General features: G+C 38.4%; 1 protein-coding gene across 1 annotated transcript; it reads right to left on the bottom strand.

Annotated features, from left to right (window-relative positions):
- Positions 1–2,154: 2,154 nt before the first annotated feature.
- LOC117381341 (transmembrane protein 47-like) lies at positions 2,155–8,383 on the bottom strand. Its single transcript, XM_033978294.2, has 3 exons — positions 8,022–8,383; positions 6,157–6,297; positions 2,155–2,871 (listed from the first exon to the last, which is right to left on the bottom strand). The coding sequence occupies exons 1-3, from the start codon at positions 8,236–8,238 to the stop codon at positions 2,690–2,692; spliced, it is 540 nt and encodes a 179-aa protein (XP_033834185.1). The 5' UTR covers positions 8,239–8,383; the 3' UTR covers positions 2,155–2,689.
- Between the last annotated feature and the right edge of the window lie 7,582 nt (positions 8,384–15,965).

Here is a 15,965-nt window from a genome sequence, read left to right on the forward strand (position 1 = left end):
ACTGAAGGTCAGAGTCTCAGCATCTGCCTGATTCCCACAGAGAACCACACCTTTGAGCCTTACGCCATAAACTGCAGCATTTGTAGCAAAAGTAGCAAAAGTAGCAAGCAGTAGAAGAGTTTTGAGATACAATATCAAAAGATCGTTACATGTCATTCACATTTCACCTCAGAAAGTAAGAAATACTTCTTAATGGTGAATTATGTAACTTTTTTGGTGGAGGGTCTGCCAACTACCTGTTTCTATTGAGATATTATTGCTTTGACTCGAATGTCCCACAGTATGGCACTAAACTAATATATCTACTTGGAGATAACAAGGTGATGCAGGTCAGATCTGTGGAGAGGTAAGCCCACTTACAGGAAGAGTGCATGTATTAGAAGGTATTTTTAGATAGACCTTTATTATCCCCAGGAAGAAATTTGTTTTCACACTTGTATTTTAGCAATAAAACACATGGAGTTAGTTAATAAGAGGAAGTTAACTGAGAAACTTTCCAGGCACAGCATTAACCTCTCCATTGAAACAAGCGGGTGGCAAATCCTTCACCTGAAAAGTTACATAGTGCACCTTTAGCATTAGGTAAAGAAGATGAAAATGCAGTGTAACCATTCTTCACTTGGGTTCTACCTTCTATACTTGGGATAGTCCTACCAAATGGGACTTCCCACAGGTTAATGTGTAATTTTGGTGGAGCTAGGACCTGATAGAAGTTTGGTGTGAAGCTAATGTATAGCCAGGGAGTTGATGTCCTGTTCATTTTGCTGTTCCAAACACAGATGGGCTGAGGACTTTCCAAACTATGTAAGTTTTGAGTTTATTAATATTTGTACATAACATGATACAATTTTCAGACTTATGAAAAGGAGACCCAGGAGACCTCCATGCCTTGCTTTGTCCCCCAGGATCAGTAACTGGAATCTGTCCCTGCATTGAACAGAGCGCAGGGCCTGAACAGTTACTGCACCAGGGCGTCAGCATATGCACCGTCATCCAGCACATCTATGACACTACATGCGACTATATGATGTTTATTGTGTATTATGTAAACTCTCACTATTATCAGCTAACAGAGGCAGCAGAAATCTGAAATGTGACCAGTATATTCAGAGTGCAACAGCTGGGACAAGTTTTACCAAACATGGACTTCAAAGACCTGAGGTTTTAAACTGTGGAACGTGACAAAATAATATCTGAGGAGTCCTTATTCTTAATGGTTTAAAGTATCTACAATGTCCGTAATGTATTTTTATTAGACAATTTAGCTTAATTGACTAGCAATCTTTTGAAATAAGTAAGTAAACCAAGGCTTATTTGCACTGTGCTTTTAACAGACTTTGGCCAGAAGGTCTAAGTAAATTTTGATGGTTTTGGTGGTTTGACCATTTGCTAAACACCCATTAAATTCTTTGTAATAATTGCACGCATCATTAATGTTAATGAGTGATGCTCTAGATCTAGACATTGATTAAAGTTGTTGTGGCAACATTTCTTGTTTCAGCTTGAATACTCAGTTGTGAAATGTGACTTCTGTCAAATTTAACTGCACTTACATAATCTCAACAGTAGATGGCATAATACACTGCACTGGGCGTGGCCCAAAGAGCTGTGTCTACACAGTTTACAAAACGGGTCACAGGGGACAGAGGGGGCAGAGCCTGGCTATCATTAGTAGTAGTCTTTTCTACTTCTGATTTTGACAGAAATTTACTTCAGTAAATATTTGAATAGTGTTAAAAATAAAAGTAACCACAGCCTTGGAAAAAGGAATTATTAAAAACATTATTGTGCTTGTGGATATGACATTGAATTCGCTCTCATTTACATGTGTCAATAAAGAAGCAAGAAAGCAGCGCACAAGGACTCTACTCAGGACAGCCTTTGAAATAAGAGGATAGATCAATAGCTAATAATGTTACAGAACGTACAGTATGTGGACATGCACATACTCTTCAGACTGACGTGTAGCTTTAGCAAAGGGGTCAAGTGCAGGATAGAGCTGAGAGCCACTCTGTTTGACCTCTCTGATCTTAGTGCATCTCTGGATGAAGGGGACACCAAGAGGAATGTGTCCCAGTCTCTTCACTCTTAGATCTTTGAGGTTAAAGGTCAACATATACACATAGTGCAGAGCTATAATAATATCACACCTGCTCAAAACTAAACTACTCAAGTTTATTTTCTCATATAGAAATACTCTGTACACGTTTACATTGTCCATAAACTATTAACACGTCACTTCTCCTACAATATTGTACATTACAGTGTGCTTATTTCAATTTCTAAAGCAGAAGTCTTAGATAATATCACAAGCAAGAACAACTTTTCTATAAGAAGAAAAATAAAGATATAAATACATTAATAACACGCCTCACAATTTTTCAACAAAATACATAAAAATAATTGCAAGTTCATCATTCAGCTCTGATATGTACGTTTGTGTCTCTCTAAAAATAGAGATTCAGGTCAATTTGAAAAAGAAACATCCAGCTTCTGTGCCCTGTGCCTACCCAGAATTCACTGAACCCTGGAAGGGGTAGAAGTCTGCACAGGCCTGTCCTAAATTAGACCCTCTTCCCTGTGTAAAAATAGGACAGAGGGATGGGTGCGTGCTTGCATGTAGACTGCAGGGAGTGAAGGGTGAGGAAATCAAGCACACCCTTTGTCACACAGGTGCCATTGAACAGACTCAGTACATGGCATCTTCGTAGATGTCGGTACGCAGGCAGAAGAGGATGCCCCCACCCAACATGAAGATAGTGGCCCCCCAGCCCAAACCGTAGCCCCAGTTGAACTCATGGTAAGTCTGAAGAACTGTGCCATCGATGAATTTGATTGGATACAACACCAGAGCACAGGCCTGCAGCACCACTGGAACAAAGCAATACAAACGTATCAATAAAAGTGCATAAATGGGTCATTACATCAGTAAGTTACATTTATTTAAGTACATTTTTTGAAAGGAATGTTACCTCTCAAAGTAGGTTTTCGGACTGCATACTCCTACTTGAGTAATATATTTTACAATGTAACAGTAAATTTAATGATTTGAACATTTGTGTTTCTTAGCCGATCCAACTGTTTCTTTAAAAGAACAATAAAATTGTTTTTCATGAGCAAACAGATGATATGATACATTCTTGAAACAGTTTACAGTTTGACCAATCGTAAAAAGAACTGACTCCAGAATTGAATCTTGCAGAACACCACAGGACAAGGGTGATACTTGACATTACTGATAGAAATAAGAGGAAACCAATCAAGGACTATCCCATAGATTCCAGAAGTCTTTGTGCAAATGACCCAATGTTTTGTGGTCTACCGTATTAAAAGCTGATGTGAGGTTTAACAAACCCAACATTGTACCAGTCTGCCACCATCAGAATATCATTAGAAACCTTCAGAAGTGCCGTCTCAGTGGAATGCCTATTGATGAAGCCCAATGGGAATTAAGTAAGTTATTTCCATGCAAGAAATCTGTTAACTGTCTTGCCACCACCCGTTTCAAGATTTTTTGATAAAAAAGTCAATTTTGAAATTGGCCTATAATTTTTTGCCTCAGACTGATCCAAGTTTGGTTTCTTTAAAACAGGACTAAGCACAGCTTGTTTGTAGGAGCTTAGAAACAAGCCTGTTTCAAGAGATATGTTAACCATGTTTATGACGGGGGCCAAAAAGATTAAATGCCTTTGAAAACAGTGAATGTGGCACCACATCTAGAGGACATGAGGATGGATTCACTCTCCTCCTAGTGACTTTGCCATCCTCAAGACTAACAGTGGAGTGACACATTTTTGCCTACTGAACCCTGGCTACTGTAAAAGTATAAATAATAAATGATTACATATTATACTATTATATTATATTTTTCTCAACTTCCAGAATAATTTAGCTACACGTTTTTTTCCTAATATCAAATTCTGTAGTAATTGGTGTGACTGGAATCTGCTCTGGTTACACTGTTTTGTTTTTACTGTGATTTTTGTGTTAATCAATTGGTGTGCAAAATGCCTTAAATTCTTGTCAGTTTTTTTTCTTCCTGCCATAAAAGGACATAGTAAGAACATGAACAATTGTAATTATTCTTGTTCCCTCAGTAAACAGAAGTGAGTCATTTCCTCTGTCTAGTCAGTTGTCCCAGTAGTAATTGTGCTAATTGAGTCATTAAAATCCTGTGCATTTTCTTTAAGTGACTCTCAGGAAAAGCGTCCCACCTTTCCTTCCTAAACACACAGAGCACTGGATGTCCAGGAATGTGGCACCACTGTAGTGCGCCCCACGGCTTTACAGTCCGTTCAGGTCAGATTTCGGGACAGAAAATATATCCCATGCAGTCACAGCCCCAAAGTCAAAGTAGTTTTAACACAGTCCCACCTAGGCCTGTCACAATAACACAATTTAAAGGCAGTATATATAGCTACAGAAAAATAAGGCCTTAAACAATAATTGATTGACTTTATGTCACTGACAGAATAACAATAAAACAGGGTTGTCTCTGTAAATCATGATTTAAATATACATTATAATTAAAAGGCATGAGCCACAACAAATAAATAGCAGAATTAACCAATAATAATTAACAATAGAAGTTACTTATTCTACAACTTAAATATTACTGTGTTATAAAAAAAAATCTGAAAGAAAATGTACACATGATAAATATTGAGCCCCGAAATATAATGTTTAAGCTATCATTCACATGACATCACATTCCACTGCTCCCAAGACTGTGTTCCATAGAGAGGCCTGTTTCTCACCGGGTAATTACACACCGGAAAGAATAACACAGCACCCACTGCGAGCGCTAACACTAACTCCTTTGTGACTTCTGTCTTAGACACAAAATAAACCCAAGACTGCACTTTTATAACGCCCTTCAAGGAAATGGAGACCAAGAATTAAAACGTAAGCCTCCATTTCAACAATTGACATGGAGATCAACATTTTTTGTATTTTTTATATTCATTTGATTTGAGAAGTCTTCTGTTAGCAATTGACAGCATATTCTAACACATTTGGGTTCTGATAGGCTGTTAATAATTAGCTTAAAAATGACAAATTTTCAACACTAAAAAAACTGAGTTTTTTAGAGAGTGTTGCAGTTGGAAATGGTCTCACAAGTTGGTTATGCAAGTTGATTACCAGAGTTTTCGCTTTAATACAGTCTGTGAACATTTAGTGAGTGTTCCGTACATTCTGTTCAATGTCTATTATGACATTGTGGGTGTGACACAAAAGCTTCCAGCAGAGATTGTCAAAGAAGACAATACAGCTGTTATAACCATTACATAAACCAGTGCCTAATGCAAAATTTTGACATGCACAAAAAGTGGTAAAATTGTTGATTCAATATTCATAAATGTATTTTCTGTAACTTGACTGAGGAAGCTGAGGTGACTTAAGTCAAGCAGTGTCATGGTGTTACTGGTTCATTGTGATATTGAAGTAGAGAAAGAAAAACATCGCTAATGGCTGTATCATAGTAGATGTTCCAAATATGTTTTAAAGAAAGTATGAATCAACATTCTGAACAGCACCCAAAAATGCCACAGCACTGGGTGTCTCTCAGTGACTTTACTAATGTGGTAAGTCTGCAGATTCTGAGGCTTACTTTTTCTTGGCTCAAACTCCAGCAGCTTTCCAGCTTCTTTACCACAGAAAATGTGAGCTCAGCCAACGTGCCTAATTCAGAAACATAAATGCCCGTACTGGAAAAAACACTCTCTGGAAATTGTTGTGGTTGATGTCAGAGCGGGCTGGAACTGTCCAAGAGTGCAGCCCAAAAGAGAAAGTACTGTGGAGCCTGTGATACCAATGTGTGTTGACACTAACTTTATAATGATCTGAAGGTAAAAAATACTGGTAAAATGACTCAAAATGAGTCCAGAGAAATATGGTCTTATAATTTTGAAAAAGATTTATATATATATAAAGATTTATTTTGGGATACATTGCCAGAAGTACATTATTTGAAAATATAAAGATGTGTTTTCTACATAAAATATGCCCAAAAATCATACAGTGCAATGTAATAATAGTATATTTAAATGTAAAGTAATCACTCAAAAAAAAAAGAGTCACTAAAATAATTGTACAATTTGCTGGCCCCATCAAACCAATAACTTCATTGCTTTGTTCTATATCAAGGGTTTGTACCTGACGTGAAGAGGAACACAGCCACCGTCCGATAGTGTCGTCTGTGCGTCCCGTGGCAAAGAGAGATGAGTGCCACAGAAAATGCCACCAGAGTCGCAACTGCCCCTGCCACAAGCAGCACCAGAGTGGCAATCTGCCAGTCTACGGGACAGGGACACACAGGTTAAAGGGGGGCAAAGGCATCAACGTCCCAACAAAAGACCGATTCACCACTGCTGTTGAAATGAACTGCTGTGCTGACAAACACCACACAATGAACAGCCAGACAGAACAACACTGCCAACATGTTTAACTATGTTTATGAAGAGACATGCTGTTATGGAGAGTGCAGGGATTAAACAATCAACATGTTATTGATAGATGCAGCCTAATCCTCTTATGGGAGGTTTGAGTATTTGAAAACTTATGGAAAGCTGTTATTATGTGAATTAAAGTGCTGACAATTGTTATTATTCATGTGCATTCCTTTCATTTACTAATCTATTTACCTTTTATACAGTGCATGACACAACTGAGCCATTTCTTATACAAAGGTCTATTATGTCTGTATAGTCTTCTTTTTTAATTTACCCGGCCAATTGTGTCCCTTATATGGTCTTGCATTTTTATTAGAAGAAAAAAAAAAGGTCTTATACAGCCACCTTCTATTCTCTGTGTGTCTCATCCTTCTCATTCCCTTTGTCCAGATCCTCTTTGATACCTCACAAATATTCTGACCTCCAAGGACTCAGCTCTAAAGAAGACTTGATGAAGCTTCCCCATTGTCCTCTGGGCTTTTGTTTCATTTGTCTTGGAGACAAAAAGAGACAATGGCCCAAATGCAGATGGACTCCTGAAGTCCACTCAGGAAAATGCCACATCCATCTAATTCTGTAAAACTACACTATAATAGTCCAGAGTCACACAGTCACACACACACGGTTATGCTCCAAGTGTCAGATTACTTCACTACAAAAATAAACTGAAAGAGAAGAATCCTGGGAAAGATTTATGTACATAGTAGGTTTGCCTTGCCCCAACACATCCCTTCACTGCTCAATGAGGCCAGTGCACCCTCAAAGACTGACCCACCCCCTTTTAGCAAAACACATTCCAAAATATTAGACCACGCTCAACCACACCCGCGTGTTTTTCTCCCAATATTTTGTAACACGTTTTAGCATTGGGGTTTAATTTTCTGGCACGAGTTGGGATTAAGATGGGAGAGCAGAGGTATTTGAAATCTGTTCATTCAAAGCTGATTGTCCCCAGAGAAGAGAAGAGAAGGTTTAAGCATCTGTTATGATGGACAAAAGACAACCTGCCAGGAAGCAAGAGGATGTTCAAGATGTTCTAAGTTCATAAACTAAAAAAGCTCATGTAAACATATCCATGTTTCAAAATTATGAAAAATTAGGACCATTGCCATAGCGATTAACAAGTTAAAACTCAATATTTTATCTTTTGAATGGGAAAAAGTCCTCAAAATGTTGCACATAAATACACTTATGTAATTTATTGACTTTAGTTCAGTCTCTTTTCAGCATCCTATCCAAACATCACAATGTGTATTATCCTGACAGCAGCACGTCATAGCTCTGGTATGAAACATGGAAACTGAGGAATGCCACAGAACCTCTTCCTGCAGCTGGACCCACTGGAGAAAGGACTCTTAATGTGCAGTCAGTTTATCAAATGTAATTTGACTCTTATTGTGAAGTCGGTCACATATAGCTTAATACAAGTAACTGTTTATAAGACGCAAAGATGCAGATAAATACTTCCAGTATAAAGACTATAATCCTTAACAAAGAACAAAATAACACCCTCCATCACAAACTAAACCAAACATACTCAAACATAACGGGACCAAGTGAACCCCATACCAGAGGTGAGCGTGGAAAAGCAGCTCCACTCCGGCTCCTGTCCTACGCTGCGAGCCTCGGACAGTGTGCAGGACTCCCACAGGGACAAGGAGAAGTGCTCCGCCGTGACCCAAGCTGGACTGAGCAGAGCCACCACGTCCAGACACAGAGCCAGAAACACGCACAGCAGCGCGATCACTTTGAACGGGCGGAACACGGACGTCTCATCCACGGACATCTTCACAAATATGTGTTCTCCGGGAAAACTCAGGACCAAAACAAAGAGCGGGACAGGAGAGATTTAACACGCGAGTTTCACAGCACCAAAACTGCGCCTGCGGGACAGTGCGTCCTCACGCTCCATGGCGTCTGACAGTCAAGCTGGGATGCTTTGAGCGAAGCTTCCGGAGAGTTCCTTTCAAAGTTAAGCTTTGTGTGCACATGATGGATATGTAAGAAGCAAACTAGCACTGTATGTATTTATCTATGTGGACTCATGTGTGCTAATTTAAGGCGAAGATATAGAAAGTGTGAAACTGTTTTGTCCCATACTTTTACTTTGAAAAGTATCTAGAGGACCATTCTGAGGTCCTTACCATGTCCCATAAAACCACAACCCCAGGCTATGGACACGTGCAGAGTAGCGTAAGTGTTCCAAAACATGGCACTTTGTCACAGATCAGGACTTTGGGAAAGTCAATGTTTGGCTGTATCGCCTCGGGTAGAAGCACGCGCTACCCTCTGAGGTAGCAGCCCACTAGTTTCACAAAAAATGTCTACATTGCAATAGAACTTCTTTGTTGTTACAAAGTAAAAAGAGTTGACCACAATATGCCACCAAACACACACATCTTTCCAAAGTTCGCACCACCTTAGGTATCCAGCAGATGGCGCACTAGCAGCATTTACACCAGTTCAACAGATCACTAACATTCTTGAGTTTGAAGAAACACAGGGACAACATGCAGTTTCTGATCACAGTTATGACACCTGCTTCGGCCTGTCGCCTTATTATTGTTATTTATTGTTATTCTCGAAGATGAAATCATGTAGACTCAAAAATACAGCTATAAAGCTCACATTCTGTGTATGTTTTCATATCTTTTTTGCAATACTATATTACAGCATGTATCACATGTGAGGGGTTTTGCTGGTCTCACAATAGAGGACCAGCCCACACTATTATGAGATGGAAATAGCGCACGTTTTAAAGGCCTAATATGGGCTATACTTTCATTACATCATTACTGAATCAAAGACACAGAAACTGGACCACATGTTATCTTTAGTACCAATCTGACCTCCTTAATATGAACATCATCTGTCAAACCATTTCTCTGCCATCCAGGAAAACTCTCACTTTGACCAACAAGAAATATATTGAACAAAATAGACATGTATTTGTAAATCTATGACATATAAGTCTACTGCCAGAGCCCAAACTTCTGTCTTAAACTAGGAAGAAAAAAAAAAACAAAGACAAAAAACAAAAAAACTAGAATTGTTCTTCTTTTAAGGTTGTTCCTACCCTTTGCCAAAGAAAGGGTGATACACCTTTAGTTACAAATGAAGGTGAAAACAGTTATGGATAATGATGACACAGATATATCTGCCATGTTATTTAAAAAGCACCACTGGTGTCGTGCCATTTTACATATTAGTGGCTCTCAGTGCGGCTTTTCTCATCCACACAGCTCCTAACCTATATTTAAACAGTTAATACAACAAACTATGTATGTATATCAGAACATTAAACGCTGCCCTTTGTGCAGTTGTGTTTGAAGTCCTCTGCAGTGTCAGCCTTCCTCTGTTCAGTAGTCCGATTAGAGGTTTTCCACACTTGTGACATAATGGGAGTTTAGACTATACCCGCCTTCGTGGTCCTCATGGCCCTGCCAAGATGCCAGCGGGACATCTGACTCTCTGCTATTAGCTGTGTCTGTGGACAGGGCACCCCCTCTCCCCCTGTTATCTGCCTGTAACACCCCCTTATTAGAGGAACTATGGTGCAGACAAAGCTACTTGAGATGACGACTGCCCACGCAGTGATTTAAAACAGCTTTTGGATTCAGACTGGACTCTTCAAACCATTTTCTCCAAATGAAGTCTGTGATCATTTCTGGCTTTACCAGGATTTTTTCTTTATTTTACTCTAATCTAGTTTTGGTTTGTTTTGGACATAATGGGCCTCATTCATCAATGTTTTCTTTTAAAAATGTTTGCAACTTCCACATTAAGATGCTGAGAGAAGTCTGTGTCAGATTCACAAACCAGCCAAATCGCATGATCTCCAAAACTATTTTTTATGACAACTAATTTAAGAAATGATATAACTTACAATCATGGAGGAATTATAATTTTGTGTTGCATTATTAGAGTAGTAATATTCTAAAACAGCTGAATTTGTTCTTCTAGAAGAACATTTTCAGTTAAGAAAACATTTTGTGAATGTCAAAAGTGTTCATAAGAGCGCTTCATGATCGAGGCCCATTGTACTTTTCCTGGAAGATGATTATTTGATATTTTGTTCACTGTGAAATGCAACATTGATCTAAAACATCACAGATTTTTGAATGGCTACTGAAGATTGCTGAATATGTGTATAATCCAGTGATCACAATACACTACAGGGATGTGGGCAAAGAAAAAAACAAGGTGAAAACAAAAACAAAATTCTGAGAACTCAAATGCAGGACAATACAGGATTATTTCAATTTGCCCGAATCTATTAAAATACAACTCTGAGTAAGCTAAAGATGAGGGAACACAGTTAAACACTCATGAAGTCATACATTCTGCCTCCATTAAGGCATAATGTGTCCCCTTTAAAGTCAGGAGTAACTGTGGTAAGGGCTTGCCTTAGACCTTTTAGTCCTGTTTAGGTTTTGTTGTTGCATTTTAAGATTAGCATTCCAGCCCATGTGTGCTCACCAGACTGACTCATGTGTTCACTGTTAAACTGGTTTCAAGTTGATTTGTGAGAACAGGAAGATGTTCACACTTTTACGACCAGAGGTAAAGTAAACATTTGTGAGTCAAAATTATGAATCAGCAAAATGTACATTGTCCACAGCATCATGTCTTTAGTGTGACGTCACCCAGAGTGTCTCATTTGTCTCCGGCCACAGCTGTGCAGTATTATCAGTATTAAGCTGTCAGGGTAGATCCTCTCTGGGGTTCCTGGTAGTGAATGGACTTCAGAGCAGATGATGAAGCTTTGTTTGACTGAGCGCTCATTAACATACACTACACACCGGCCCTGCTGCTGGGACCATCAGCTCTTCCTGGAACAGCAGCATCACACAGTCTGAGTCAGGCTGTGCTCATAGGGAAAGTTCTGTGGTCACGTGGAAAGTTTAATCATTATTTTGGGAAATATGCTGGTAAAGGAGTCTTCAGCCTATTTTAGAAGTATTTGACAATATGAAAAACAAACTCTTGGTAATTTAAGGAAGGATATAATATAATTAGTATATGATATTAGTATATTAGTATTAGTATATAATTAGTCATCATAAAGGCTCTAAGCTCTGACAGAGGGTCTGCCACAAGTTTGTCTCCATGGATATGTTATTGATTTCCCTGGAATGTTCCAAAGTATGGCATTTACCTTATCTATCTTCACAGAGACAAACAGGTAATGGCACCAGGCCAAGCTACAGGTCAGCTCTGTTGACAGGCGAGCCTGCTTCCCCTAAGAATGCATGTTTTTCAAAGTATTCTGAGGAAAATGCTAGGCAAAGCATGACTGTTTGCCGACCCACCACCAAAAAAGGCGTGCCTGCAAGCAACAGATGCCCAAACAGCATCAATATAAAACATAAAGAAAGTAGATTAGAGAAACATACAGGCTTCATTATCCAAAGTGACCGTAAAGTTACTGAACTGAAAAAAATAATTCAAAGTAAATTAGAATGTACAGTTTGCTGTATGTAATATTTTACCACTTGAATTGTAGCTTTTATTGATTATTTATTGATTCATTAATTGACACATTCATCTGTGTGCCTTCAGAGCCCACCAGGATTCACATGAGACTCATCAGTCACAGTATTCAACACAGTTATCTAAGGACAGCCGCTGTTAATTATTACTCCAAAACTCAACCTCAGTCATGTATGGAGACTATATATTTACCCTTACATTCCAGGTTATTAAAGCTTTGGCCCACAGTGACCATGACAAACCACTTTGATCTCACCGGTTGTGGCAATTTTTTCCTCCATTGCTTCACTGGTCAGGGGGCTGCCTCTGTACAGTCTACAGCAGCTGAGAATGGAGTGGCAGCCAAGGTCATGTTGACAGCATCCAGGAGGCAGTGTCTCATTCACTTCCTGCCCTCAGAGTTAGCTGCTTGTCAAAGGATTAGGTGCAGTACTCTGTAAGAGGAGCAGTGTATACTGTTAAAAGATAGGAAACTAACTAAAGCTGGACGTTTGGCATAATATTGCAATCATAACAATGTAATACTTGGGCATCAGGAGTATAAGACTATTAGAATCAATAAGAAAATATTACAACAACAACAACAACAACAACAACAAAAAAGTTTACTTTATCTAATCTAACCTAATCCATAGGCCAATTTGAAAGAAAACTAAGAAAGGTTTGCTAATGAAATAGATAAGAATAGTCTAATATGTTTAACGTATAGCACATTGTGACTGGAGTTGAACCCTCCATACGCAGCCTCTGTGTGTTCCCATTCGTCCACCTGTCTCTCTGTTGCGTGTCCACTCTGGGCCTGTCTGCCAGCTTATGGACATCTGTTTACTTCCTGCTCCATCCGTTGTCATGACTGCGACCCCCTCATCATGGCACAGGCCCCTCCTCTCGATCATGTTTCCTCAGACACCAGCTGGGACACACTTATGCTTCAGGATAGCTCACAGAGCCTTTGAGGTCTCCCTAAATATGGCAATAAATCACATAGTATTTAACAAATGACAATGCATCCTAAGTATCAACACAGACCTTAATCCCAAATTATAACAAAAATGTATTATACTCAAAGCCAATCATGTTCTACTTAAATGTTGTCTAAAAACATGATTAATTTACTTATCTTCAACTGCTAATTCAACACAAGTCCACAAGGATAGCAAATCTTCAGCTGGGGCAGGCACACACATCTATCATTCACTCTTATGATCTCTTAGGTTAATTAGGCCTAAAGAAAATGAACATGTAGGCCTACTGTGTAGCAGTTTATAAGAAATATTGAAACTTACGCATGCATTTCATTGATACAGTATAACTTACAAAAATACATGTACAGCCTACTTTTAAAACCAATTTTACCAATTCACTTGAGTTGAATGAGCTCAAATATACATAGCATATATGCTTCTTTTACACTCATGCCAAAGTGACATATTTTAGATTTAAGATTATTAGCCTATTATATGGATAAATTCAGATCTATTCATCAGTCATTTTCTATGCTTCACTATCATTCATAAGCTCTGTTTAGTAATCTTGAAGAGGTTGCCATGGAAACTCCACCTGACCTCATCCAACCCTCTCAAAACCTATTTCAGTTTTCTATTGTAAGCCAAAAATATTTGGTTAGAAAATGTATTCTTCAAGTTCGTATTAACCAAAGAAAAAAGCTCTTTCATTGTAGTAAAACACACTGAGGTCATGGCGATTGAGTAACCTTGCCTGTTCAATTATTCAGAGCGGTTGTAAAATCTTGCTGTCTTCGTGCACTACCTCATGAATCACCTGACACCTAATCATACATGCTAATGCAAAGTGATTCCTTGATTTTTGTGGTGCACTGTATTTTAGTTTGATACTTGTAACGTCAGTGAGTGTGCACAGACTGTGATTCAGACTGAATGACTCTCCAGATACAGCACAACTGTTTTAAAACAGCAGAAAGATAAATACAAAGTTGAATAAGGACCCAACTTTATAGCATACCCAACTTTTTGAGTACTTCTATAGGGCAGGTATACTCATATACATACTTTTACATCCATACTTTTTACCTCTTATGTATTTGTAAATTGAAGTAACAGTAGGCCTTTTTTACAATTCTATTCCACAAAAAATATGAGAATATAGAGAAGATTTAGAAATGTATTTATTTATGATATTGTTATTTGCTTTAGAGTAGAATTTGCACACAAATATTGATTTATAGCCAGAATGTTTTATATTAATTTATGTCTGTAATTTTACTTTGGTCATATTTTAACACATACTTCGATCTAATTTAAATATATTATAGACAATGCCATCTACAAATAGGCTTTAAGATGTTTTATTTTGAGTGCATTGACACTACTAGACTAAGATTAAGATGGCTAGACTGCAGTGAGGTGAGAGGGTGAGGGGGTAAGGGGGTGAGTGGGTGAGGGGGTGAGGGGGTGTGGGGGGGGGGTGAGGGGGTGAGAGGGTGAAGGGCTGAGGTGGTGAGGGGATATGTGTAAAGACGTTTTATCTCACATCCAAGAAGTTTAGTCGATTCACTTCTACTATATGGTCATCAACATCAACAATCAAAGTGTGATCTCATCCCTGTGATCTGCTCATATTGTGATTCACTATTTCCCCACAAATACTAACACTTTTCCCCACCTACTACTGGTTAGCCTCTGTAAGGCTCCGAGTGAGTGACGTCTGTATTTAACCAATTACAGTGAAGAGTGAACTTTAGAAGAAATTGATTACTTTATTTTTATCTTAATGGCATGGAAATGTGACGAAAAAATAAAAAGTCTTAACTACCTTCAATGTTTTTTTTTAGTTTACCTATCATGCAAAAATAAAACAATCTTGCAATGTAAAAATTCTGATAAAAGAAATAATAAATGATTAAATAAAATACAACAGTTATCCCAGAGCTCTTAGTTCATAAATCTCTTAAGGCTGTTAGGTGCGTAGTTTATATAGTGCTAAGGTAAACAACTATAGTTTTTAACACAAAGGAGCATTGGACGTGTTGATGGAATAAGAAAAACTTGGCAACAGCAGAAAGATAGATTATGGACAGATCCAGGCTACAGTATCAGTTTCCTCCACTGTTACAATAATGAACATGTCAACACATCACACATTAGTATTTTGACCTAGTTGACAGGCCCAGGGGTCAAACTGCCTCCAGCCTTTTACACAACAGCGGTAGATAATCATTTCATCATTTCCAGTCCTGATCGTACATTTGTGTCTCTTACACCCTGCGGGAGTATCCAGTGTCCACAGCTCACCTTTCCTCCATGTATGACACCGCCCGGGAAGCCTAAACCAAGAGGAAAGTTGCACCTAACACCGCGCTACAACAACCAGCGCAGGGTCTTTCATTGTAATGTGTTACATAGCCACAAGGTCGAGCAACACTTACATCCTGTCATCTAATCTGACATCATTGTGAACACGTTTGTTTAGTTCAAACTTTTTTCTTAAGTTCTAATGGTGCATTATGTAACGTTTCTATCTCTGTATCTCCATGGAGACAAGCAGGTGACACAGCCCATGTTACATCTGTAGAGAGGATACCCACTCAAAGTAAGAATACATGTTTTTAAGTATTTTTTAAGCAATAAAACCACATGTCATTTATTTAAAGTAAGAGAGATAAATCCTAATGCCAAACTGTAGAAGATTCCAGACAAAGCAACAATATTTCCACGGAGGCAAAAGTTACATAATGCAAATAATGCAAAACAAGTCAAAGTTTATATTGGAACTACACATTTGCTAGAATAAGCAATAGAATACAGTAATTGTCCAACTATGGCACTACTATTACCAGGTCATCAAATACTCTGCACCACTAACTCAAGGGATATTTTACCCTTCTTAAATAAACTACTGGAGTAAATGTATTTTGTTACATCCCACCCCTCGCTTTTTGCAAAGGATCATTTACATTCATATATGATTTGTTGTGGTTAAATGCCTATATTGACCTATAGATCATGTTGCCTGACAATAAAATACTTGGTGGGAAACAGA

This window comes from Periophthalmus magnuspinnatus, chromosome 14 (genome assembly GCF_009829125.3).
Source record: "Periophthalmus magnuspinnatus isolate fPerMag1 chromosome 14, fPerMag1.2.pri, whole genome shotgun sequence".
NCBI lineage: Eukaryota > Metazoa > Chordata > Actinopteri > Gobiiformes > Gobiidae > Periophthalmus > Periophthalmus magnuspinnatus.